Consider the following 25,307-nt stretch of genomic DNA (forward strand, 5'->3'; position numbering starts at 1 on the left):
ATAATAGAATTAGTTACGTGGAAGTTATTTTATCCGACTTGTATAAATATGATTGGGCCAAGGATCCATATAAGAAAGATATTAACTGAATTTCATTTTTTCCTTTCCTCTCTCTCTCTTCTCTTTCTTTCTCCTTCTTCACACGCTCCCCTTTGCAATTTCTTCTCATCAAGCTCATCCGAGCTTGATTTTTCCCCAAATTCCTCGATTATGCAAATAGGATCCTGACAAGTGGTATCAGAGCTTGTCGAATCCTTGGATCTGGGAGTAATGGCGGAGAGCACCAGGTTTAAAACTCTAGAAGAACAGGTCAAGAAACAAGATTCCAAGCTTCAAGATGTGCTTGAAGGTCTGCAATCTTCGCACCACCTCCAACAACAAATACGCAATGAATTGCGGGTGGAATTAGAGGAAAACAATAAGAAAATGGAAGGATTAATGGCATGAATGAAGCAAGAAATCAGTGCACTAATGAGACTGATGATGGAAAGAGAGAAAGGGAGTTCGGAAGCTGGTAGAACCCTAAGTGATCAATTACCACTGCTGCCGACACCGCATCCCAGTCAAAGGCTACAAATGGGAGTTGAAGGGGGTAGGAATGGAAGGAAGGAGGCGAGCAAGGTTCTGATTCCAAATCCCCCCAAAATTGACTTATCACTGTTCTCGGGAGATAATCCTAGAGAGTGGCTCAGGAAATGCGATAAATATTACTAGAACTACCAAATTCTTGAAGAACAGAAGGTTGAAGTGATTGAGATGTATTTAGAAGGGAGGGTAGACAGGTGGTTCCAAGGGGTGAAGGTGGAGAGACCTGAGATAACATGGGAGATGTTTGAAGAACTGGTGTGCAAGAGGTTTGATAATCTGGCAGGGAAAGATGTTGTGGAAGAATTCAATAAATTGCACCAGACAGGAAGGTCGAAGAATATCAAGAAAAATTTGAGGAGCTAAAGGTTCTGATGACAGTAAAGAATCCTCATCTGAGTGAGGCCTATTTCATATCAAGTTTCATTAGTGGACTAAAAGATAAAGTCAAAACTATGATTAAGATGTTAAGGCCTACATCCTCGTCTGAGGCCTTTGAATTGGCCATATTACAGGAGAATGCACTGAGACTCCAGAGCAGAACGCCTAAGGAGAATATGAAAGTAAACTCTGAAAATAGATTTGAAATTTTCAGAAATGCCTCTCAACAATTAAATCACAATTCGCATTACAGAATACCTCCAGTAAACTCATTTAAAAATACTCACTTCAAAGGGAGGCCTATGTCAACCACAGATTCAGATTCCAGGAGAATCTCAGCACAAGAGGTACAGTATAGGAGGAACCATGGCCTCTGTTTCAAATGTGGAGAAAAGTACGGCCAAGGTCACCAGTGTAAGCTTGGTCACTTAAACTTCTTGATCAATGAGGAAGAGGAGGAATCTGACTTCGAAGATGCAGTGGGAGAACAAGAGGAGAACACAGGTAATCTAGGACAGATCATGGAGATGTCCTTGCATACCTTATCTGATGCACTTAAGAGAAAAACAATCACAATAGTAGGGAGGTTGGATGGAGAGGAAATGCTGATACTAGTAGACACAGGCAGTTCTGACAGCTATATCAGTAATGAGAAGGTAATTGCATTTGACATTTCCTATCAACTGGTTAAACCTTTTTTCTGTGATCGTGAGGAATGGGGCTTGTGTAACTAGTAAAGCAATGTGTCCTAAGGTAGTGTGGGAGATCAACCAACACAAGTTCTGCTATGACCTCAAGGTGATGGACTTAAGTGGCTGGGACATAATACTGGGAGTCGACTGGATGACTCAATTCAGTCCTATAACGTTTGATTTTCACAAGTTGACTATATCCTTGCAAAATCAAGGGGAGGCTGTACACTTGTAAGGACAAGTTGAAGATTGTGATTTAGACCTTATTAGAGGAAATGACCTGAGGACATTCATTGAGTATAAAAGATAGTTATGCATGAACATGAGGATAGGGCAAGGTGACATGAGTACAGAAACTGTTATTCCTGCAAGAGTTTAGGATATCCTTGATGAGTTTGCAGATGTGTTTGCAACCCCTACTGAGCTGCCCCCAGCAAGAGCAGTAGATCATGAGATTCCACTCAAGCTTGACTCTCAACCCTTCAAGATGAAGCCCTATAGATATCCTCACTCTCAGAAGGGAGAAATAAAACAGCAAGTTGAGGACATGTTGTAGCATGGTATAATAACTCACAGTAACAGTCCATTTGCCTCACTAGTTTTGCTGGTGAAAAAAAAGGAAAGAACTTGACGTTTCTGTGTAGATTACAGAAGGTTGAATGAGATGACTATCAAGGATAGGTATCCCATACCCAATGTGGATGAGCTGCTAGATGAACTGGCAGGGTCCAAATACAAGACCAAACTGGATCTCACCTCTGGTTATCACCAAATCAGAGTTAAACCCAAAGACACATACAAAACTGTTTTTCAAACTCACTGTGGCCACTATGAGTTTCTGGTGATGCCTTTTGGGCTCACCAATGCTCCAGCCACGTTTCAGGCTCTCATGAACCAAGTATTTCAGCTACATCTGAGGAAATTTGTTCTTGTCTTCTTTGATGATATTTTGGTCTACAGTTCTACCTTAGAAATGCACTTGCAGCATCTGAAAACAGTTTTATCAGTCCTAAGAGAGCATAATGTGATGCCCCCACTTCTCCCAAGGGCAAACCCAAGGGTATCGGCGGGACGCCAGCCCAACTCTCGCCAGGACTCGGTACAAATTTAAATCAAAGTTAAAATAACCAGTCGATACTAGAAGTCGAAGATATAGAGAAAGGTCAATTCCTTACTAAACGTTCAAGTCTTACATCAAAAACTACCAAAAATACCTTACATTCCCAAAATATACAGATCCCAAAAGTTGTCTAAACAAATACATTCAAAATTCTAATCAAATGAGCCATCAAGTAAGGTTCTCCAAATTCCTCCCATTTCAGTTCCTGTTAAGGAAAACAAATCTAACGGGGTGAGCGAATGCTCGTGAGGCCAAGAAAATCATGCAAACAGGTAATTCAAGTAGCAATAAAGCTGGTACGAGAGGTAAAGCTATAACATTCAAGTAATTCCTGAATATTCACAAAACACATTCAGGAAGGATACGGGAGCTCTTAGGAGCTCATTTCCACTTGCTTTGCCAAATTTCAATCTAATAGTCCGTAGAACTTTACTTATTCCATTTATGAGTCTGAATCGAATGAGAGGTACCTCCCACCCAAATTGGTGTGGTACATACTATCGCCCAATAGTCGATGAGACATCGTTCCAATCGACTTAGAAAGGTTTATGGTTCTGAAACGACATGAGAGGTACCTCCCACCCGAATCGGTGTGGTACATACTATTCGCTCAGAACTCACGAGTTAAACATATTCATGTACAATTACCAATCATTGTTTATGGTTCTGAGTCGACATGAGAGGTACCTCCCACCCGAATCGGTGTGGTACATGCTATCGCTCAGGGAACCGATTTTAGCACTGAGACGGTATGAGAGACACCTCCCACCCGAATCGGTGTGGTACATGCTTTCGCTCAGAACTTACGAGTTAAACGTGTTCATATTATTCAAACATTTGATACATCCAAGCATTTAATATATTTCAGCATTTCAAGCATGAGTTAATCATTTCAAATGAGAACGAGTGCGATAAAATACACACTTGGCTCGGCAAGTTTACGTATCATGTATAACACTTGTACAACTAATATCTCAATCACATAAGCATTTAACACATACTTGACACTCACCAAGTAGCAAGAGCAAGTAGGTTTAATTTGAAGTTCAAGCGTCCACCGTGAGATCCTCTTGAAGGTTCTCGTGTGCGCCTGAGCAAATAATAATAGACTATCATTCAAATATCCCCACTATTGAGGAAGATCGTATCATAGTACAATTCTAGAAAAATCTCGTGAAACGAGCCTTAATTATCCTAAATCGAGTTCAAAGTACAAGAGAAATTAAGTTTACATTTTGGAAATCAATGATACAACGTTCGAATAATATCGAAGGAATAAGGAGTACTTGAAAAACTCCATTTCCTTGGGATTCGGAAAATTTCTGTTTTAATACAAACCCTTGAAAAATCGTATCTCACTCTACACAAGTCCAAAATTAGAAAACTTGACACCATTGGAAATCTCTTTGAAAGTACTAAAAGTTCTTGGAAGACACTTTTCCATGAATTTAAGTAGAAGGTATTCAAAAATGGGTTTAAAGTTACTGTTTCAGGGTGCTCAGAATTGTGCTGGGATTGATTTTTCGCTAACTTTGGAAATTCGGTAAAATTCATACGTTGCAAACCAGCCTCCAAAATTTATAACTCAATTAGAGTTACAAGTAAAGTTTAGGACAGAACAAGCGGATCAAGAATCGGTGTTTTAAGCACCGAGATACGGTCGCTCAAAGTTGGAGGAAAAATGAAACTGTTAAGCTAGTTTCCAGACTTGAGTTCCAAACTTTGGGACTTTAGTTTGGTAGCAAAATAGACTCAGAACGGTACCAAATTTGGTATGAATATACTACCATATAAGGGCCACTCCCTTGCCAAATTTCATAGAAAAATATGAACGGAAAGTCGGTTAACAAAACCGTTGAAATCGCAAGAAGTTCTAAGGCTAAACTGCCTTTGAGCTTCCGGTTTGCTGTTTTCCAAACATTTGACCAAGAAACGACTCAAACATAATTCATTCCAGTAGGTAATGTCTAAAATATGTCCAAGGTACATTTGATAGGTGATTTACACCAAGAAATTTCGGATAACAAGTCCCAAATCAGTGCTAGTTCAAATCTGTCCAAATGTAAGGTATTCCTTCACCAGACCAGATTCGAGTTTTGATCATAAATCACTCAATTCAACTCAGAATTGAGCGTGGTTGGTGGCGTTGGAAAATAAACTCATAAGGCTACATTTGCTCAGAAGAAACCATTTTCAAAATCTGTCCATAACCAGCTCGTTCGTGAGCATTAAGTTGCAGCTCATGAGCTGCCTTCCAGGAAGTAACGAAACAGGACGGTGGATTTCAAATGAATGGTTTGGCTAGCTCAAGTGGAACCAGGACATGCATTTTACACCAACGGAAAGATAGGAATGTTTAGTTTCTAGTGCCATAAACGGCACTCGATTTCGACATCGGAGCAATGTGTTATGGCTGAAACAAGAAGACTGCCTGGGCAGTGATGGGATTAAAATTCCAGTTTTCTAACATTTCGAAAGTCTAACATTTGAGTGACCAAATCAAGTTATTTTTCAATGAAACTTTTTTCACAACCAATATAACATGTAAACAACATAGACAAGCCATTAGAACTTCAAAATTTTGCACAAAAGTGGTCGGACAAGGTAGGGTTAAAATGGTCACTTTTGGCCATTGCACCATCTTGGAGTTTAACAATAACCCAATATTATACCACTAATTTAAGCACTAAACCAACATAATTATCATCATCAACCACCAAATCAGTCCATCAACCACCAAATCAGTCCATCAACCAAAGTGGGAGTTCATAGAGCCCACACAACCAAATTTTCATCATAGACAACCTACCCATAAGCATGCAAGGGTTTATAAATGCTATATTACTTCCATAAGCCAAGAATTGAGGGGTTGATCATCACCTACTTGTGTGATGAATCAAAGGCAGAATTTCGGCCCTCTCCTTGTCCAAGAAAATCGTGGATTGCAACTCTCCTTTGTAGCTTAATGTGATCTCCAAGTGCTAAGCTATATGCGTGTAAAATTTGAAGTGAATTAGAGGAGATTTGAGTGAGATTTTGGTGATAAAAATTGAAGAACTCTTGGGTGTTCTTCCTTGTGGGTTGCATGCCGGAAATGAAGCTGAAAGAAGGAGTTTTTTGCTGCTAATAAAGCTTCTCAAGGAAGCTTGAGAAGCTTAAATGTGTGGTACAAAATGAAGCAAAAGTCAACTCTACAATAGTGCGCGTACGCGCGCGTTTCGTGCTCGATTCCTCTCGAGTTTATTTCGCTAGTGCACTAAACCTCCAATATACTTATATTCATATAAATATTATTCACTATTAATTGTCCCAAAATAATGGTGTAAAGTCCCTCAATTAATCGCGGGCGTGAAAACGCGTATTTTCAATTCAAGCGCGATAAAGCGAAACCTCCAAGAATTTCTTATAACGATATTACTAATAACTATCATTTGAGTATTTAAACATAAAATTACCTATTTTAGGACTATTATACAAGTCTCCAATTTTTCAAACTTATTGTACTCTCAATCGGTTAAAATTTTCAAACGCGTTTTCACTTTTTCACTAAACGAGCCTCCAAAAAAAATTAATTTTTGAAACAAGTCACTTTAAAAATATAATAAAACTATAATTCCATATATTTAGGTCTAATAAGGTTGAAAAATAATATTCGGGGCAAATATCCAAATAAATAATTAATTGAGCCAAAATTAGGGTTTAAAATAAGAATTTTACGAGTCCTCACACATAAGCTATTTGCCAAGCGTTCCAAGTGTTCATTTGCCCAGCAGACAGTGGACTACCTTGGCCACACTATAACAGAAGAAGGGGTGTCTATGGACAAATAAAAAATTGATAATATTATAAAATGGCCAATCCCAAGGACAGTAAAGGAGTTGAGGGGATTCCTGGGATTGACAGGCTATTACAGGAGGTTTATCAAACATTATGGGATTATTTGCAAGCCCCTGACTGAACTACTCAAAAAAGACAGCTTTACATGGAATGCAAGTGCCCAGGAGGCTTTCTTAACTTTGAAAAACATAATGTGCACTGCTCCTATCTTAAGGCTACCAGATTTCCAGAAGTCTTTCACTGTTGAAACAGATGCAAGTGGAGGTGGGATTGGAGCTGTACTGATGCAGGAGGGACATCCCATAGCCTATCTAAGCAAGGCCTTGTCTCCAAAGAATATGGGACTGTCAGCCTATGAAAAGGAATTGTTGGCTTTGGTTATGGCAGTAACCAAGTGGAGGCACTACTTAGTGGGATACCATTTTGTTATCAAGACTAATCACCAGTCTTTAAAATATCTGTTGGATCAGAGGCTCATAACTACACTACAGCACAAGTGGCTAACTAAGTTGCTAGGCCTAGACTATGAGATTCAGTATAAGAAAGGGGGTGGAGAATAAGGTGGCAGATGCTTTGTCCAGATTATATAAGGGAAGACAGGATGATCCTGCTGCTACAGGATCATGTCTAGCATTGTCGACAGTTAAGCCAAATTGGATGCAGGAACTCCAGGATAGCTACTCATCAGATGAACATTGTAGGGATATTATTGCTCAGATACTGTTAGACCCCACATCTCAGCCCAAGTATGAGTGGAATAATGATCTACTAAAGTATGATGGTAGGATTTATGTGGGATCATCTTCTGGCCTCAGGGAAAACATCATACAAGCCTTGCACTCTTCTGCCTTGGAAGGGCACTCAGGCCAAAGGAGGTGTTGGCAAAGAATCAAATCCCTATTCTATTGGCCTACCATGAAACAAGATGTTATTCAATTCATACAGTCATGTGACACCTGCCAAAGGTATAAGGCAAAACATGTACATGCTCCTGGTCTACTGCAACCATTGCCTGTTCCTCGAATGGCATGGACACATCTGACCATGTATTTTATTGAAAGTTTGCCAAACTCTCAGGGCTATGATACCATACTGGTGATTATTGATAGACTCACCAAGATTGGACATTTTATAGCCTTGGCTCATCCATTTACTGCCAAACAGGTGGCTCAACTTTTCCTAGACAACATCTTTAAACTGCATGGTTTACCTGAGTCCCTTGTCACTGATAGAGATAGGATCTTCACCAGCACCTTTTGGAATGAGTTGTTCAAATTATTAGGAACTGGTCTGCATTACAGTTCAGTTTATCATCCTCAATCTGACGGCCAAACTGAGAGGCTGAATCAGTGTGTTGAGGCTTATCTCAGATGTATGATTGGGGAATTTCCAAAGCTTTGGAGTAAATGGTTGGCAATGGCAGAGTGGTGGTATAATTCTTCTTACCACTCCAGCCTGCAGTTGACTCCATTTGAGGCATTGTACGACTATAAACCTGTGTCCCTCCCACTTGGCCCTTACTTAGACACAATAGTTCCTGCAGCAGCCCAACTTCTTCAAGAGAGTATCAGAATTTCCAGCAGCATTCAAGACCACTTGGCTAAGGCTCAACAGAGGATGAAGTTCTTTGCTGACCAGTATCGCACATAACGATCTTTTGAAGTAGGTGACTGGGTATTTCTCAAATTGCAGCCCTACAGACAGTAGACTATTGCCATCAGGAAATGCCTTAAACTAGCTGCCAGGTTCTATGGCCCTTTTCAGGTGGAAGCTAAGGTAGGACCAGTGGCCTACCGCCTCAAATTGCCTGCAGAAGCCAGAATCCATCCTGTCTTCCATATGTCATTACTGAAGAAAAAGATTGGACCAGTACAACAGGTGTCAAAGACTTTACCTGAATTTGACAATGCTGACCAATGTTCCCTACAACCAGAAGCTGTGTTGCAAAGGAGAGTAATTCTGCGCAATGGACAGCCAGTCATTCAACTTCTAATCAAATGGTGCCAATTGGGAGCGGAAGAAGCATCTTGGGAAGATAAGGATTTCATCCTATCCCAGTTTCCTCATTTCCAGTCTTGAGGACAAGACTTAATCTTTGGGGGAGGCAATGTCAGGGTAGCAGGAATTAACACTGTGACGATGACGTTTTGATGCAACTAAGTAGCATATAAGAATAAGTAACACGATGTCGTTTAACTAATCATTTAGTGGGACGATGTCGTTTAGCCAATTAGTTGAGTCGGTGTAGGAGCACATGCTCCATAACAGAATTAGTTACGTGGAAGTTATTTCATTCGACTTGTATAAATATGATTGGGCCAAGGATCCATGTAAGAAAGAAATTAACTGAATTTCATTTTTCCCTCTCCTCTCTCTCTCTCTCTCTCTTCTCTTCTCTTTCTTTCTCCTTCTTCACACGCTTCCCTCTGCAATTTCTTCTCATCAAGCTCATCCGAGCTTGATTTTCCCCCAAATTCCTCGATTATGCAAATAGGATCCTGACATCGAGCCGCTCGCGAACCAGTTCGTTTGCAGCCCTAGTCATAACTTGTAAGGTAATAAAATATTTTCTGCGACTCTTACCAGAGTACAAAGGCGTGAGACCCTCCAAATATTTCTAGTACTTCGTTATATCAAGTGTTTAGAACCACTCTATTTGTAGGCTTTTACTATAGCTTGTAATTGTAATTCGGTCAAGTTTTGGATTATTAGGAACTGAAATAAATTGGGCTTAGCTTCTAATTGATCTTTTTGATTTGGGACAAATTGAGGGGTGTAAAAGGGAAATTAAGCCCAACCTTTTTGTTCCAGAAATTCTACTACAAGCCTGCTCTAGCCAATGTTCCAAGGTCACAAATCATTAAATGGAAAATACTTAGGACGAATCATTAAAAACTTTTGCTTTGGAAGGAGGGGAATAGGGGTGGGCAAAAAAATCCGAAAACTCGAAAACCCGAGAAATCCAATCCGATCCGCACCGAAAAATAGGATACCCGATCCGATTTTTATCAACGGATCAGATAGGGTCGGGTACCCTAAACATTCGGATACGGATACGGATCATAGAAATAAAAACCCGCGGGTACCCGACCCGGAGGTATAATATATAAATATTAAAAATATAGGGTAATTGTGTAATATCTTAAAGTTATTAACCCTAAGGTCAATTGGAAAATTTGGAATGGTCATCCATTCAGATCAGCGGCCGACACTTTACTTTCTCCTTCTCTTTCTCGAAAACTCCCTTTCTCCATCTCTTCAATTTTGTCAAGTTGAACTCAAGCCTGCAAGCCTCCTCAAGCAGACGATTCAACAGAGACTTTGGATTTCGATTTCTGCAAGCCTCAAGCAGACTGTTCAACAGATTTCTCAAGCCTCAAGCAGAAGTTCTACACCGATCTTCATCTGCAGGTTTGTTTTTTTGTTTTTTTTAGAATGCCGACCTTCAGTGAAAACTTTGATTTGTTGAGTAGTCTTAGTGCTTGAATGCTGCTGCATCTTGCAAATTGTGATGGCTAGGAGCCTAGGACAGATAGTCCAGAAAATAATAATGTAAACGTAATTTAAGACCTGCTATAGTACTAATCATCCTAATTCAGCCAACATGACAAAAACTGGGAAAAAAAAGAGAACGAAAAAGCAAGTTCCTGTTCCATGAATTAAATAATTAAGCAAAGTGAAAAAAAAGAAAAAAGTTACCTCGTAATGATCCACAAGTTCTTGGAAATAAGAGTAAACCTGATTACACATATCATCAGTCCAAATGAACTCATCAGTAGGATCAAGAATAAGAGTAAGTTTGTCCATCTGTGTTTGATCAAATTCACTAGTTTCAGGGTCAAAATAAGCTGCATAGATCCTAACGTGTCTTGTTGCAGAGCTAATTTTTTTTCAGGTTTGACAGAGGACCATTCTATTATTAATATTGAAGATTGATGATTCTTGAAGATTGTGCTCCTTAATGTGTTGTAGAAGGTTGAGGTTGATAAAACATTTTAGGGATTGTAATTTTTCTTGAAATTTTATTGTATTTGTTGACATTCAAGTTGTTGACACAAGTCTGAACTATTGAGAATTGAATATGCTATTGTCTTTGTCTAGTTTGAAACGAATGCTGCTATTGTCTTTGTTTTGGCTGGATTAATCACGTACGGCAGGTTCATATACAAGAATTTGCATTCTTTAAATAGGGGCGGGTACCCTATGACCCGCCCTATTTTTTCGGGTATCCGAGGATCGGGTACCCGGGGATAATCGGAGCGGATTAGGGTCAAAAAAATAGTGATCCGATATATTAGGGTCGGGTCAGCCAATTGTCGTTCGGGGCGAGTATCCGACCCGTGCCCACCCCTAGAGGGGAACGTATGGTATAGAAGGAGTCACCGACGTCGTTCTAGTTACGAATATGTACTATTAGCCATATTATCCTCTATGTTATCTATTTTTCTAATTAGACCCCTGAATAAAGAAAAATTAACTAACTAAATATCCAGTAATTCAGTCATGCTCTTGCCAAAGAAAAAATGGCTTCAACCACATGGGGGTTTGATGCTTCTGTCGGCTTGAACACTCCGAATATCTCAGCATTCACCAACCATAAACGCCATCTCCCCATTACCTTTCTTTCTCTCCCACCCTCCTCCAGACCACCACCCAATTTCGTTATAAAATCCTCAAGGTAAATTTTCCTGCTTTGCTCAAAATTATTATAACTTGCTAAACCCATAAAAAAAAATCAATGTTTATGCCTATGCATGTTCTTGAACCTAGACATGTTTTCCTTATTTTGTTGTTTTTTTTTTACATTAATTTGGCCTAATTTTTACTGGGATTCTTTCTAATATATTTCTACTGGGTTTTTGCGTTAAGATAGTCTCGCCTTTAAAGCAAAGATTTTATCTTTCTGTACTTCTATGCATATAAATGCGGCACCAATGTAGAGTTTCTTCCATAATTTATTGGGTTTTGCAGGTCGAGGGTTTGCCAAAGAAAAATAACATCAAAGCAGTTTCTTGGGGTGCCAGTATTGTCTTGTTTAGTGGGAGATAATGCTGGTGTATACCCAGAATCAAGGGAAGCCTCAAATTCAAGTCATTCTCCACAGGTATTTGAATACTTTTTTGTTGTTACCTTTCTGCAATGAATTTATTTATAATGTCTGTTGAGGAGCAGGACTAGTGGATTTCAAATAGCATGTTTCATACATATATATGTGCACATTTTTGGAAATTTGTGCGCTGTCTGGATTGTTTACTAGCTATAATATTCCACGCTCTATTGTTTTGTATAAGAATTCTATCCTATCAATATGCAAAACCGGGTATATGTTCTTGCTATTTGACCTTGTTGCTGCTGTTTTTAAGTGTGAGTATCTCATTACTTTACATATGGTTGAGGAATTAATTATGCTTTCTGAATTTTTCTGAAGTGTTTTCTATTTCTGAAGTGCATCTTTTTCTACTTGGTTTTGCTTAGCAAATGTTCGCTTGCAGGATGCAGCCTTTGATATTAAACTTCCAAGAAGGAGTTTATTGGTGAAATTCACTTGTAATTTATGTGGTTCAAGATCAGAGAAGTTAGTAAACAGATTAGCTTATGAAAGAGGAACAGTATTTGTGCAGGTATTTGTACATTGATTCTTGACTATGTCCTTTTTGGATCAGTTCACCTATTGATTGCAAGCCATTAATTGTTCTACTTTAGTTTATAACTCAGGAAAGAAAATACTTACGGAAAAAAAAAGAAACTCAGGTAAGAAACTAAGATAGTCAAAAGACAGAACAACATTCTGTTGCCTTTTTATCTTTTGGCAAGAGAAGAAAGTGAACTAATCATATGATGCATGAGAGTTTGGAAGTTCAATAATGAATTTTTCATGTCTCTCGCTGCCTTTTTTGGTTTGATCAATGTCTAACAATGGGTTGTACTTTGATTCCAACAATTCTGTCCTTCTTTCTTATCATAAAGCACCTAAAGTGATTTTGGTTCTATTCTCTCCATCTCTGTTACTCTTTCCATTTTCTCCTTTTGAACAATGCCATGGAATTTGATTATCCACCAAGAGCATGTTTCTTAACTGGTGTGGGGATGAAGCTCTCTGGCACTTGTCGCGGGATAATTTAGTTACTGATGAGAAAGCAAAGCATATTATATTTTGACTATTTCTCACTTGCGTCCTTGCTGCTTTGCTTCCTGAGTCATATTGCTACTGTTCAGTGTTCAGGTTGTCGCCAACATCACAAATTAGTGGACAATCTTGGACTGGTGGTTGAGTATGATTTCAGAGAGGAAATGGATTCAGATTCAAATGCAAATAGATGTTAATGGAAGTTTCATTCCACAATCAAGATGCATTATGGCTGTATCGTAGTTACATTTCATATTTGTTTCATATCGATTGACAAATGAAATCAATTTGCATATCTGGAATCATGGTTCTGCAGTCCCGTTCATTGAATTATTTACCATGAATACCCTGCTTCTAAATTTCTTCTCATGTATGGCTACACAATGATGCCTCTCCAACACAGTTTCTAATTAGTTGATGATAACTAATAGAGCAGTGATTGCTAATCCTACGCCGGACCACATACTTGATCTTCCTTGAAGCCGCAGAAATGATGCTGCTCCGTTCTGAAACCAAATGAAGAGATACGTGTTATCTTGTGAAATATTGATAATCATTCAATCAGTGTATTAACTTAATACACAAAGTAGGCATTTTGCATTAGCACTTGTTGGCAGACACATTACCAAGTCAAGAGTGGGTGATGGTGCTGGTGTGGTTACAGCTGAACCTTCAACCGTAGGTGGTGCAGGAGGGCTGGGGGGTGTGGGTGCTGGTGCTGGTGCATGATGCCTCCTGTGCTTCCTCTTTCTTTTATGCTTGTGTCGAGCTGGCGCAGGCGAAGGTACTAACTCTGGTGCTGGGGCTGGTGGTTTAATAGGTGGAGCTGGGGCTGGGGTTGGTGGGGCCTTAGGTGGTGGAACCGGTGCAGGTACTGCTGGTGCTGGGGCTGGTGATGCGATCACTGGTGCAGGTGCTGGTGGAGGTTGGACTGGAGGAGGAGGTACCTGCGGTGGAGGTACTGCAGGTGGCAATGCTGGTGGTGAAACAATGGGGGCTGGCGGTGGCAATGCTGGTGGTTGTGTTGGACTCGAGACAGGTGAACTTTGTGGTGGCTGTGGTGGAGGGGATTGAGGTGGTGGTGTTTGTGGTGGGGGAGATTGAGGTGGTGGTGTGACAGGGCTCGAGGCTGGTGGCAGTTTAGGTGATGGTGATGTTGTAGGAGGATTAGATGGAGCTGCCGAAGTCACAGGTGGCTGCGTCGTGGCTGCAGGTGGGTTAGAAGGTGGAGGTGTAGTGGTTGGAACATTAGAAGGAGAAGCTGCAGGTGCTTGTGCGTTGGCTAAGGCTAGAAAAACAGCAAAAGATGCTGAGAGGAAAAGCCACGGAGATGTGGCCATTTTGTGTTGTTTGGACTGATTGACAAATTGGATCTTATATATACAAGTATGCAGTTCCAGACACCCTTGGAGTAAAGGGTTGGTAATTTGGAGGGAGAAATGTAGTTTTCCTGTGAGTGCTACAGCTCCCCTATTGATTGTCAAGTTAGATCAGTTGGGAAGGCTAATGATAGAATGGCATAAATTTGGGCTTCGTAAAATGGCAATCATGCGTTGACATATGCTTCTAGATATTGAAAAAAAGAGTGGTAGATTCTTGCTTTCAGAATGTCTCCTGAGTTCATATCTGAGATTCTACGATCTGTCAACCCTCCATTTTAGTCTATTTTTAACTGCTGATAATTTTGTCACTAAAAAAGAAAAGCAAGAGAAAGGGGGGAAATAATTACTGACATCTTCTGTACTAAGATGTGAGAACAACAAAGATTATGAAAGCTTAACCTTGAGGTTGATGCAGAAAATCCTTAACCACTATTTATTATCATCAACAAAGCATGTGGTGTATTAGAGGCAGTTGATTAATGGTAGGTTATGTAAAGATTATGGTGCCAGCGTTGTGCCAACAAAGACTGCTTACCATCCTTGGACCACCCACTGCTAATCGGTAACAGAATTCATGATTAGAACATGAGAACTGAACTTGGTTATGGAGTCTTTATCAAATTCAAGAATAGCCATTCAAGCTACCATCTTTACAGCATTTCTTGATCTTTTTTCCCTGTTGTGCGTAGCCACTAATCTTCCCACAGCAGGAGTTTTAAGCCTCTTGCTTTGAATTGATGCACCGAACTTCTAACAAATCCAACACTTTATTTCATCACTTACTCTTTAAGCTAACAACCTTTTGCTCCTGAATCTAAACTTGAAACTAGGTTTACACGATCTCTGGACAACTTTCTTTGAAACGAAATCTAAAACATGTTCAGTTAGAACCTAAGCTAATGTTACCTCAGAGAGAACACATTTGTGATTTGCTTCTTATAAATGGAGTAAACAACTAGTATCTGTAGGCTTACAACCGCAAAAACGAAATTGTTTGTAGCAAGAAGCCAATTAAAATAGCTAAATAACCCTCAAGTTTACTTCAAAATAAAAAAAAATGTCAGTAAATTAAATTATTAACCATTTCTAATGCCTGACACCTTGACGTTCTAGAACCCCTTGTTTTCATGTCACATCTTATTGTTGAATGATTTTTACCAGCAAGTCATTCGTGTCCAGTAAGATGGAAATGACTGTGTTTAAACTTGTGTGAAAGCTCATTTTCTCAAATTAAGTTCCAACCATCACACCGACAGCTTCTTCGTGTTGAGGATTTTGTACTAGGGTTCAAACTTAACATGACTTGTTAACGGACTTTCATCACAATGCATACAAAAGAAGATTGTTTGGGGATCTTCAATTCAAAACTTAAAGGTTCATAAGTTTCTAAAAAGCTTTATCACAGAGGAAGGGATGTATTAAGTTGCTAAAAGAGCTTCATCACATAACACTTCCGTGGAAGACAAATAAGAAAGTTTAGTTGGTGCAGTGACATCATGTCTCTGTACAACAATGTGATTCCCAGAAGCCAAGGCGCTACAACATTGTGACTACCAGACACTATGGACGCCCTTAGAAAATTTTCTCCAAAAAAGGGTTCCTACATCCCCTTTCTCATCTTTCCTTTGTAGAAACATGAGAATGAACACAAAGTTGGATTTTTTGACAGCTTAACTTCTAAGACTTTATTTTACAGCATCCATAATGAGTCACACCATCTGATCAATTACAAGCAGAACATAAGATGGAACGCATCATGAATCTTGGTCAAAAACCTTGACGGGTGATGGTGTGAAATGGGCAAACACGAAGGTGGGGTGGTTGTTTCTGATTTATTGTCCTTCTTTCTCCTCAGTTGAAAGAAATGCTGCATTGTGTCAGCACATTCTGCTGCCAGTACTCCACGTCGAACTACTATTTTCGGGTGAAAGGGATGAACAGGAGCAGGAGGCTTATCTGATAACTCCAATCCACTTCCTCCCTCACCATTTGGGAAAAGCCTGCAGATTATTGATGAAAGATCATACAAGGAAAGAAAAAAGGGATGTCCAAACAAAGTACTCCATAGTAATTATCGAGAAAGGTATGCAGACAGGAGAATTAAGTTCCTATTGCACCAATGGAAAAGAACTATGAAATTTCTTCGAGCACAATCTAGAGAAAATATATGATATTGCTTACCTAATCCAGCTCCCATCAGCTCCTAGAAGCTTATTAGGAGCTCCCCAAACGACGGTGTCAATTCTAGCTTGAAGTATTGCTCCGGCACACATGGGGCATGGTTCAAGGGTAACATACAGTGTCGTTTCCTACAAACAAAGAAATTTGAATAACGAATGGCATTGCTCGACTACTTGCAGAGAATCAAGGTGCATGTAGTGCTAGAGATAAACCAACTAAAGTGTTCCTTTAACACAAATTGAAAACTTCAACCACAAAGTGACTAACACAACTATCACAACTGCATAAATGGCAGTCTAAACACAAAAATCAGAGGCCCACCTTTTTACCATTCTATAACTCTAGTTAGAAGTCAATAACAGGGTGATGTTTATAATTTATGAAAAGTCAAAATCTTGGCTTGCTTCACTGAGTAGGAATATATAACGAAATCACAGTAATAAGAAACAAATAAGTAGATGGATTAGAAGACATAGTATGATATTCTTTGATAAACATGCAGAACTCATGGAAAACCAAACTAGTGCAAACATGCATTCAAGTTGGATTATATAGTAGTTCGTTGCAGTAGTAATGAAAAGCACTTCCTCCAGAGAATACACGAAGTTTTGCTTGAGTGGATGGCCTAGTTGCTCAATTCTTTGTGCCAGTAACAGGCAGCTGAATGATTCTTATCAAATACAGGTAGGAAATACAAGCTCATAAATAGGTCTACGCATGATCATTACACTTTGTCCTGTTCAAAAACTGAGGATAGAGTTTGTAAGGTTTAAAGGACCTAATACTCACTCAATTGCAGGAGAAGCAGGATTTCTGTGTGAAGGAGCAAAAATCCAATTTAACTTCCCCTCCTGTTTCAGACTTCTCAAAAAAACACCAAACTCAAGGTTTAGATGTCTCCTCTTTTCTTCTAAATTTTCAACCCAACCATGTGCTCCAATTGATTTTATTACAGTTATATTTTAACTTGAAACGGACAAGCAAGAGAAAACTATATTACTGGGACTTGGGTACAGGAGTACAGTGAATACAGGCACTCCAGTTTAAAAGTGAAGAGTCCAACAGAGGTACAAGTAAAGAGTCACATTACATAGGGAGAAAATATAAAGGTAATATATGTTGGTCCCCTTTCAAATTACACTTTGGCATTTAGAAATAGTAAACACATTCTTATATGGAAAAATACAACTTCTATGCGGAACCCATAATCCACAGCTCAGATTGCACCAAAATCATCCAAAATTAGTTAAGTGACATGCATATACTTTTTAAGGTCCTCCAAAAGTTAATGCAACTATAACACATTTTGCAATACTAATAGTCTATGTTCTATTGTATCTATAAACTCACCATGCTTCTCATATAGGCATTACAAACATATAATTTCACAATTTACTAACGATCTATGAAGTTCCAAAGTCATCTGAAAAGGGTCCTTTTGAGAATACAATTGAACCATAAGAAGTAGAAAAAGCTTACCGAGAGTCTCCATGTCCGAAGTAAGTTTGATGCCTCCCGTATGCAATTTATTTCCGCATGAGCAGTGGAGTCACGCAACTCTTCTACTCTGAAATATCATATGAATTACCTCAAATAACTGCTTCCAATAATTTTTAAAAAAATGTAAAAATGACAAACAAACTACAACTTACAGGTTATATCCACGAGCAATTATCTTCCCATCTCTCACCAGCACAGCACCAACAGGCACCTCCCAACTGTCAGCAGCTTTTTTTGCTTCTAACAGTGCTTCCCTCATGAACATTTCATCAACCCTTCTTTGCTCCATTTCAAGCCTATATGCTGCCTCCCATTCATCAAACCTGTCTTTTACAACTTGATCACTCCTTCCAAGTTTCCGTCTTTCCAATTCCTCGTTCTTGCTCACAGACCTAGGATTTTCTGTCAGAGTAGTTGGAACTGGTGTATCAATCTGTACAACTGTGCCACTGCCTGATCCTTCAGCTTTCCTAGATGCTGAGTTTTCTCCTACAACAGGCGATCTTCTAAGCTGCAAGGAAGGCAGTGTAACTGATGATTCTGCTGCTCTGCTTTCAGGAAATGAAGCTTCAGACTTCCTCTCAGAAGTTGTTTCACCAGTACGAAAAGAATTCCTTTGAATGGATGAATCTCTTTGCAAGACGCTTGATGAGGACAAGGATCCTCCTCCTGTCTGCTTCATCTCACCTTTTGAACTTGATAAGCTGGAAACCTGCCCTTGACTTTGAGAACAATCTTTTTCGTCTTGCTGCTGGTTGACAGAAGTTGATTCTTCTGTTAAGATTACCCTATCTCCTTTTGTCTCCACATGAACATTTTCATCAGGGTCATGGCCAGAAAACCATGTTTCACTACTCATAGATTGATTTGGGGAACTCTTTCCACCTGATTTTGCCGTTGAACCATGTTCAGAACGTGAAGCCCAGCGCAAGCGAACTATATCTCCAATGATGTTCCACAAAGACCTGCCAGTTCTCTTGACGACGGTGGTCCCATTATTGTTTTCAGTCTTTATTCTTCCTGTTTCAAGATGTTCCTGCATAGATGGTTCAGCTACATCCCAACTTTCATCTGAAGGGCCTTTGATTCCAGAACTCTGAGATAAACTCCTAGAGTCCTGTTCCCTTGATTGAGAAACTCTAGAGCTGTATGAATTAAGACTATCCTTTTCCTCATGCACCAATTTTGTTTCATACGTTTTCTTCACATCACTGGGTTCAGAGGTAGAAATCTCATTCCTCACCTTCTGAACATACTCTTCAATATAATGAGCAGAAGATTTTTGTAATCGATCAGCTGATCCAAGTGCATCTTCATGTGACAAAAATTTCTGAGGCTCCCCCTGGGCCTGATCGCCTGTAGTGTGACTTTGTTCATGTAATACAGTAAAGCCATCAGCACTTTGTTCAGTTGCTGATCCACTTGCTGATTCACCATGAACTGAAACTCTGACTAGTAACTGAGAAGGAGGTTCTGTTACTATACTGGTTCTTTCATTATCAGCAGCCACATCAGATACACCATTTTTACTTTTTGTAGTCATCTCTAAGCGTTCTCTCAATCCAAGATCTGACTTATGAATAGAGCTCGATTTTGCTTCGTGTTTTTCCATGCTATGTTGAGTTTCCTTCTTTGAAACTGAAGTACTTTCTGAATGCACATTTTGAGTCACTTGGTTATACTTTTCGTTCGAGTCCAGCAATCTGCTGCTCTGGCTAGCATGGCGATATTGCTCTTCTCTGTTGTTTACAGAATTCAGGTCCATACTTGAATAATCTTCCTGCTTCTTCATTCTAATATCAGATTGTCTCACTGCACTAGACGTCCCTCTAACGTCCATTTCTTGAATTTTTGATACTTCAGTGAGTTTGCTCGAGTTCCTCCTATATTCATCTTCCCTGCTTAGGTGACCAGCTGCAATATGATGGTCGCTTTCTTTTCTCTCAGAACTCATGGATTTCGAAGAACTTTCATTCCTACCATGATAGAGCTTATGGAATGCAGAAGAAGTTTCTGTATCAGCAACATGAGCCTTGGACATCTCTGTGAATTGTTTAGATTTCATTCTTGTTTCGCTGTCATGTGTTTGCCCGTGCTGCTCTCTGGTTTCCCTATCAAATTTCACCGCCAAGTTCAATTTTTTGTTCTTATCATCAAACCTCGCACTTTCTCCATAAGCACTTTGTTCGATCTCTCTATACCTTGATTGCTTGTCTGCAAGTTCCTTGCTCAATTCGGTTTCTTCCATGGAGGCATCAGTAAGCCTCTTCTCTGATTTTTTTCTCCACTCGCCCTCAACAGCAGATGATGCTCCAGAAAAAACCACTTGAGTATTTTCTTTTCTCAACACATCCCCTTGTTTCTTTGAATAATCCCCGTGCCTATGATACTCTTCCTGAACTTCATCAGACACAACTCCTTCATTCCTTCTCGAGTCTCTCATGTATCCTCTTGATAATTCTCCCTCACACTCCTCCTGCTCATGCTGAGCTTCATTATCAATCTCAAAATCACCCGAAGAAAATGAGTAATAAGACGAACAACTTGATCCATTTTTCCTGACCCTTTGCCCATGGTCCTGTCTTCTGGACAAATCTTCCCCCTCTTCAACCCTCACCCTTTCTCTCCAATTTTCCCTCAAATGTTTCTCCCTTTCTTCCTCTCTCACTTTTTCTTCTCTCAACAAACTGTCCTTCTTATCCTCCTTAGCCCTCATTCTAGCCCTCATTCTAACATTCTCCCTTCTCAGTAGGATGGCCCTCTCTTTTTCTCTCCTATCATCCTCTTTCAGCCCCATTTCCCGCTCCTTCGACCTAATCACCTTCTCTTCATACTCAAACTTAGATTGACTCTCCAAAACACCCAAATCACCATTTTTCGTCCGTCTCCTCAGATTATTCTTCCGGCCATTCCCTCTCTTCTCCACTTTAACCCTAGACGACTTCCTGCTTCCCTTCCTAATACTATAGCACTCGTCACTAACATCCTCAGCCAACAAATTAAGCATAATCTCAACCTCATCAATTCCATTACTATCATCACAAAAATCACTCCATTCACTCTTTTCCTCAAAAACCATCCTCCTAATCCCCCCTTTTCCCAAATTCCTCCCCTTCAAAATGTAATCTTTCTCACAGTAACAGCTTCTTCCAACATCAAAAGGACATCTACTACTAGTGAACCGGTCTAAACCATTCAAGATCAGTTTTTTACAGGGTGACCATTGAATCAAATTAGACTGCCTTAAACCATATAAAAAGCTAGGACTAGAAATGGGAAATCTGCTATACAGCGAATTTCCACAACAAGAACAACATGATGATGATGAATACAATAACGGGTTTCGATCAATTCTATCATTTAAGCAGCAAGAATAGTCATTGAAGGAAAATGAAAATGGCCCTTTACACCTTAGTTGGAAACTTGAGCTTATATAAGTGTTCTGCATTGCTTCCAGTGTGTGTTGTGCGTGTGGAGGGAGGGATGGAGGGAAGGACAGAGTTACCTGGAGATGAGATGGGAAGTGGGTTTTGACAGAATCTTTCTCGGATTCGTTAAGCTGGAGTAGCAGTCGAGTAAAAGATTAGAACACATGTGATGATGAGCCTGCTTTGGATCTTTTTACCAAAGTCTTAGACTTTTACGGTAGTAAACTAACCTTACATCCACAGGAAACCACAAAAGCCGGTAACTTATGTGCTTTGGATCAGATTGGGGAAAATTCAGCACTTCGTTTTTTATTTCTATTTTTAGTTTTCCCCCTTTATTTTTTTCCCCTGTGGGTTCCTTTTTTGCTCATCGAAAATCAAATTGCACTATTGTAGTGCTACTCAATTGAGTCGAGTTAAATTGAACTGAGGTAAGACTTTATCATTTCCTTCTACGGCTTAAATGTTAAATCCGGGTGGTATAATAAAATTTGCGGGTTCCTGCCATCAAAAAACTGAAATGAAAATTTTGCCTGATTTTTTTTCTATTTTTGGTCCCTTTCCAGCATTCATAATCCCATACTATTTTGATTAGGGTTGAAGATGATGCCCGTGAGGATAAAATATCACCAGCTTAGTTGTTTAATTTCTTTTGTATTAAAATAAATCGGCTAGTGGTACTTTATTATTGATTAGCATTGCAATAGCATAATTAAAACTAAAAGCTTAATCTAGTGAAGGCCTTGTTCTCGTTGGCTTTAGATTTTACCAAATGTGATTTTAGAAATTAGGTAGGGAGAATAATTGTTTTTTGTGTGATTATAGATTTTATCTTTTTTTAGTCATTAAAAATAATATATAATCAAGTAATATAAAAGCAATCAAAAATAAGTTATCAGAATCTATAATTAATTAAAATAATCTTCTTCATTTTTTTTAGTGTAAGCAGGAGGACTGGAACCGAGACCTCTTGCTTACACGTCCCTCGCTCCGTACCATCCAAACAAAAACGAGAATCTATAATTAATTAAAATAATCAAACGAGATCGAGCCCTTAATATCTTATTTCCTTGATATCGTTTGCTCAAGAATTTTCCTTAGGCATGGAATGGGTCATGGTTACCTCAATCATCCGTGCAAAATGTTACACTAGGCCCAGTACGAAGCAATCTCGTTTGCCCGGAATAAGAGTTAGGTCAGACATTTTTACTTAAAAGCCCAAGATCATTCCACACAAACATTTATTGGGCTTTCCAAAATCACTAATTACAATTTATTGATTATACCGTAAGTTAGTCATTAAAATAAGAATTAATCTTTTCTTCTACTGTCAATGTTATACTAGCAATTTTGAATTGGAGTTCAAATTCAAATTTGAATAACATGTCGTGAATCAAAATCTGTTAATATATGCTATCAATCTAAAAAGATGAATAACAACGTTATGCATCAAAACCCGCTAATATACACTGTCAGTCTAAAAGATGAATCCTCGAGATAAACATGTTTTCAGCGTTTTAAGTATTTGTCCCCTCAACATCTAGTTGCATGAAATGGCATTCACTATCACTACTCATAAAAATGTCTCAATTAACGAAGGGGACATGTCTGGGTCAGCCCGTTGTCCTGGCCGCCCAAATTCTTCTACAAACTAGTAGTATATAATTTTGGGAGAAATTTACTTTGAGGACGAAAATTTAACATTATAATTGTTTTGCCTCAAAAAGTTACATCAACAGCCACATTATGCCATGTATATATTTTTTTTATTTCAAACAAAGAGAAATACCTAATTCTCTAATAATTCACACGATGCTGAAATTGTTTTATAAACACAAAGTTGGATCCATATTTATAGCTCAAAGTTTTGGGAAGTGTATTTGCATATTCGAATTTATTTAAATGTTACATAAGCTATATGCCTACTGGATTTATGTATTTTTGAGATTATTACAAGGTTTGCCTAGCTAGCTTGTCCTTTCATGCTTCTTCCTATAGATGAACAACAAAATAAACATTTTAGAGATATAAAACGATAAAAAAAATTATTACAAGAATTCTTAAAAGGATCTTTGATTTACTGCATAAGTAACTTGGTAAACACATTAATCCATTTGTTCTCCTCTAGGTTTGGAGTCTATCCTTGTCCAAAAAATTGAAAAAAATAAATGAAAAAGGGAATATGGATGCCCTAAAGAAGAATCAACAGGATATTGACATTGGTTTTCCAGCAGTATACAAGCCCCAAATTGACAGACCAAAGCAAATGATTCTCAAGGCATGATATGATGCCTTCTTAATATAACAACAAACATAAGAAATGTCCAAAAGCCCATTGGAAGTTGTTAAACTAAGCCTGCAAAATGCACAACATTGTAGCAGAAGTACAGGTTCTTTATCAAATTACCACACGGCTTTTGCCTTTTGTTTTCTAGTCATAAGCAACAAACAACAATGGTGGTCTTATTAATGTTGCCGGCGTTATATCCACCCAGAGATTGCTAGGGGGAGGAGACAGATTATGATATAATCAAATTCCTGCACTTGTGCTTCTGCCCTTAAAAAAAAAAAACACAGAAGAAAAATGCTAGCTGTAGCTAGGCCTGCAATTTGGCATCTAAAGCCATATAATATATCCAACCAACATTTTGTCTTATCAATGGCAAATTGGCAATGCGACATCCATTTTATTTTTTTATTTTTATTGCCGAATTGCAGGCCATTTTTCTAATGGCAAACTGGCTGCCAAATGAAATGGGACAAATTTCAGTCTAAATATTCAATACCCTTGTCAGAACCTAATGAATGCCGTCAGAGAAACAAAAAATTGTTTGTTGCAGAAATGTACTTTGAGAAGGGTAGTATATACAGATACGTACATGTTCTCTGAGTCGTGGAATCTAAGGATACCCGTCCCAATGCGCAAGTGCATTCTGTCAGTCTCTTGTCTTTTATTTTTTATTTTATTTTTTTGGTTACTTTTTTGGAGTTTTCAGGCTAGGAGAAACTTGCAAACTTTCAAAAAACTTGTCTTTTTAGTGGTTATTACCATCCATCCATTCACTCTATAATCTCCATTGTCATATTGGTTTATATAGTAGTCCCTCCTCCCACTTTGATAGTCCTGTTTCTTTTTTCACACAGTTTAAGAAAAAGTAGTTAATTTTGTTGGAAAAGTAAATTTAGATTGCTATTTTTCTAAAATACTCTCACATTAAATAGAGTACAATTTTATGGGAACTTGAATTGATGGTAAAAAAAGAATCAACTCTCATTAAATAGGGTAGGTTTATAGTAACAACAACTTATATTAAATAAGGGTATTTTAGAAAAGTTAAAATACAACTACATTCTTCAATTGGAAAGTGGACTACAATTTGGGACAGACGAAAAGAGAAAACAGGACTATCAAAGTGGGACGAAGGGAGTATTATGCATTTATTTATTTATAACGAGTAATTGCTAAATTTGCAGTAAGACTGGGTTACTTGCGAGACAAATAAACAACATAAAGTTTCCTTAGTCATTTATTTTCGACTTAGTCCCTCATCAATCAATGACTATGTCACAAATTCGGTAAATAGAAATAGTCAAGAAACGCAACTGTTTTTGAACGAGAAGCTTATTAGTTTAGGTCATCTTTTGTGTGCCCTTTAATGTATAGTGTGTACATCTCCACTCTTGAACACGGATTTTACTTTTAATATACTACAATTCAAATTAAGTAAGAGCATCTAGAATGAAAAATTTGTCTACTGATATCTTGCGCACCATTCTAGATGAAACATTTACTAATTCCATTGGTGGATTGGTCCTTCGCAGTAAGCCACAATATGCAGCATCCTCCATCGATTTCTTTGTTAAATTTTTGAGAGGTTGAATTAGCCAATTTACGTTAAGTGCTACTATAATATAGTTTAGCTATCTCCTATATCGTAAAACTATTCTAATTTTTTTTCCAAAAAAAAAAAAAGTCAAGGTATTAATCCTTGGATCTAGACGCAGTTATTTCTCCTTCAGTCCATTGTCTCAATTTTAGTAAAGGAAAGTTATTCTGGAATCTCCTTGCCATTG

The 25,307-nt window shown here is 38.6% G+C and overlaps 3 protein-coding genes across 4 annotated transcripts; 1 reads left to right on the forward strand and 2 right to left on the reverse strand.

The window, feature by feature from the left end:
- Positions 1-11,050: 11,050 nt before the first annotated feature.
- On the forward strand, positions 11,051-13,057 carry LOC140021605 (uncharacterized). 2 transcript variants are annotated; one of them, XM_072072862.1, is made up of 4 exons: positions 11,051-11,293; positions 11,587-11,719; positions 12,108-12,236; positions 12,839-13,057. In XM_072072862.1, the coding sequence occupies exons 1-4, from the start codon at positions 11,139-11,141 to the stop codon at positions 12,860-12,862; spliced, it is 441 nt and encodes a 146-aa protein (XP_071928963.1). In that variant the 5' UTR covers positions 11,051-11,138; the 3' UTR covers positions 12,863-13,057. The 2 variants fall into 2 exon arrangements, with proteins under 2 accessions (XP_071928963.1, XP_071928962.1); XM_072072861.1 differs by having other exon boundaries at positions 11,054-11,293; positions 12,832-13,057.
- On the reverse strand, positions 12,918-14,403 carry LOC113716225 (uncharacterized). Its single transcript, XM_027240520.2, has 2 exons — positions 13,369-14,403; positions 12,918-13,248 (listed from the first exon to the last, which is right to left on the reverse strand). Exons 1-2 carry the CDS (start codon positions 14,080-14,082, stop codon positions 13,153-13,155), a joined length of 810 nt encoding a protein of 269 aa, XP_027096321.2. The 5' UTR covers positions 14,083-14,403; the 3' UTR covers positions 12,918-13,152.
- A 1,301-nt stretch (positions 14,404-15,704) lies between these two features.
- Positions 15,705-21,394, reverse strand: LOC140021470 (uncharacterized). The gene is made up of 4 exons (XM_072072364.1): positions 17,958-21,394; positions 17,785-17,872; positions 16,306-16,433; positions 15,705-16,124 (listed from the first exon to the last, which is right to left on the reverse strand). Exons 1-4 carry the CDS (start codon positions 21,251-21,253, stop codon positions 15,851-15,853), a joined length of 3,786 nt encoding a protein of 1,261 aa, XP_071928465.1. The 5' UTR covers positions 21,254-21,394; the 3' UTR covers positions 15,705-15,850.
- Positions 21,395-25,307: the final 3,913 nt, after the last annotated feature.

The sequence above is a fragment of the Coffea arabica genome, chromosome 11e, assembly GCF_036785885.1.
Source record: "Coffea arabica cultivar ET-39 chromosome 11e, Coffea Arabica ET-39 HiFi, whole genome shotgun sequence".
Classification (NCBI taxonomy): Eukaryota; Viridiplantae; Streptophyta; class Magnoliopsida; order Gentianales; family Rubiaceae; genus Coffea; species Coffea arabica.

What these genes read in the sequence shown, in the direction of transcription:
- LOC140021470 (XM_072072364.1), bottom strand. Translation starts at nt 21,253, where the DNA reads ATGCAGAACACTTATATAAGCTCAAGTTTCCAACTAAGGTGTAAAGGG. An exon ending in ATTGCTCGTGGATATAACCT is followed by an intron (nt 17,873 to 17,957) that starts GTAAGTTGTAGT and finishes ATGATATTTCAG; the next exon opens with AGTAGAAGAGTTGCGTGACT. An exon ending in TTCGGACATGGAGACTCTCG is followed by an intron (nt 16,434 to 17,784) that starts GTAAGCTTTTTC and finishes CTTTGTTTGTAG; the next exon opens with GAAACGACACTGTATGTTAC.
- LOC113716225 (XM_027240520.2), bottom strand. Translation starts at nt 14,082, where the DNA reads ATGGCCACATCTCCGTGGCTTTTCCTCTCAGCATCTTTTGCTGTTTTT. An exon ending in CATCACCCACTCTTGACTTG is followed by an intron (nt 13,249 to 13,368) that starts GTAATGTGTCTG and finishes ATTTGGTTTCAG; the next exon opens with AACGGAGCAGCATCATTTCT.
- LOC140021605 (XM_072072861.1), top strand. Translation starts at nt 11,139, where the DNA reads ATGGCTTCAACCACATGGGGGTTTGATGCTTCTGTCGGCTTGAACACT. An exon ending in TTCGTTATAAAATCCTCAAG is followed by an intron (nt 11,294 to 11,586) that starts GTAAATTTTCCT and finishes TGGGTTTTGCAG; the next exon opens with GTCGAGGGTTTGCCAAAGAA. An exon ending in GAGGAACAGTATTTGTGCAG is followed by an intron (nt 12,237 to 12,831) that starts GTATTTGTACAT and finishes GCTACTGTTCAG; the next exon opens with TGTTCAGGTTGTCGCCAACA.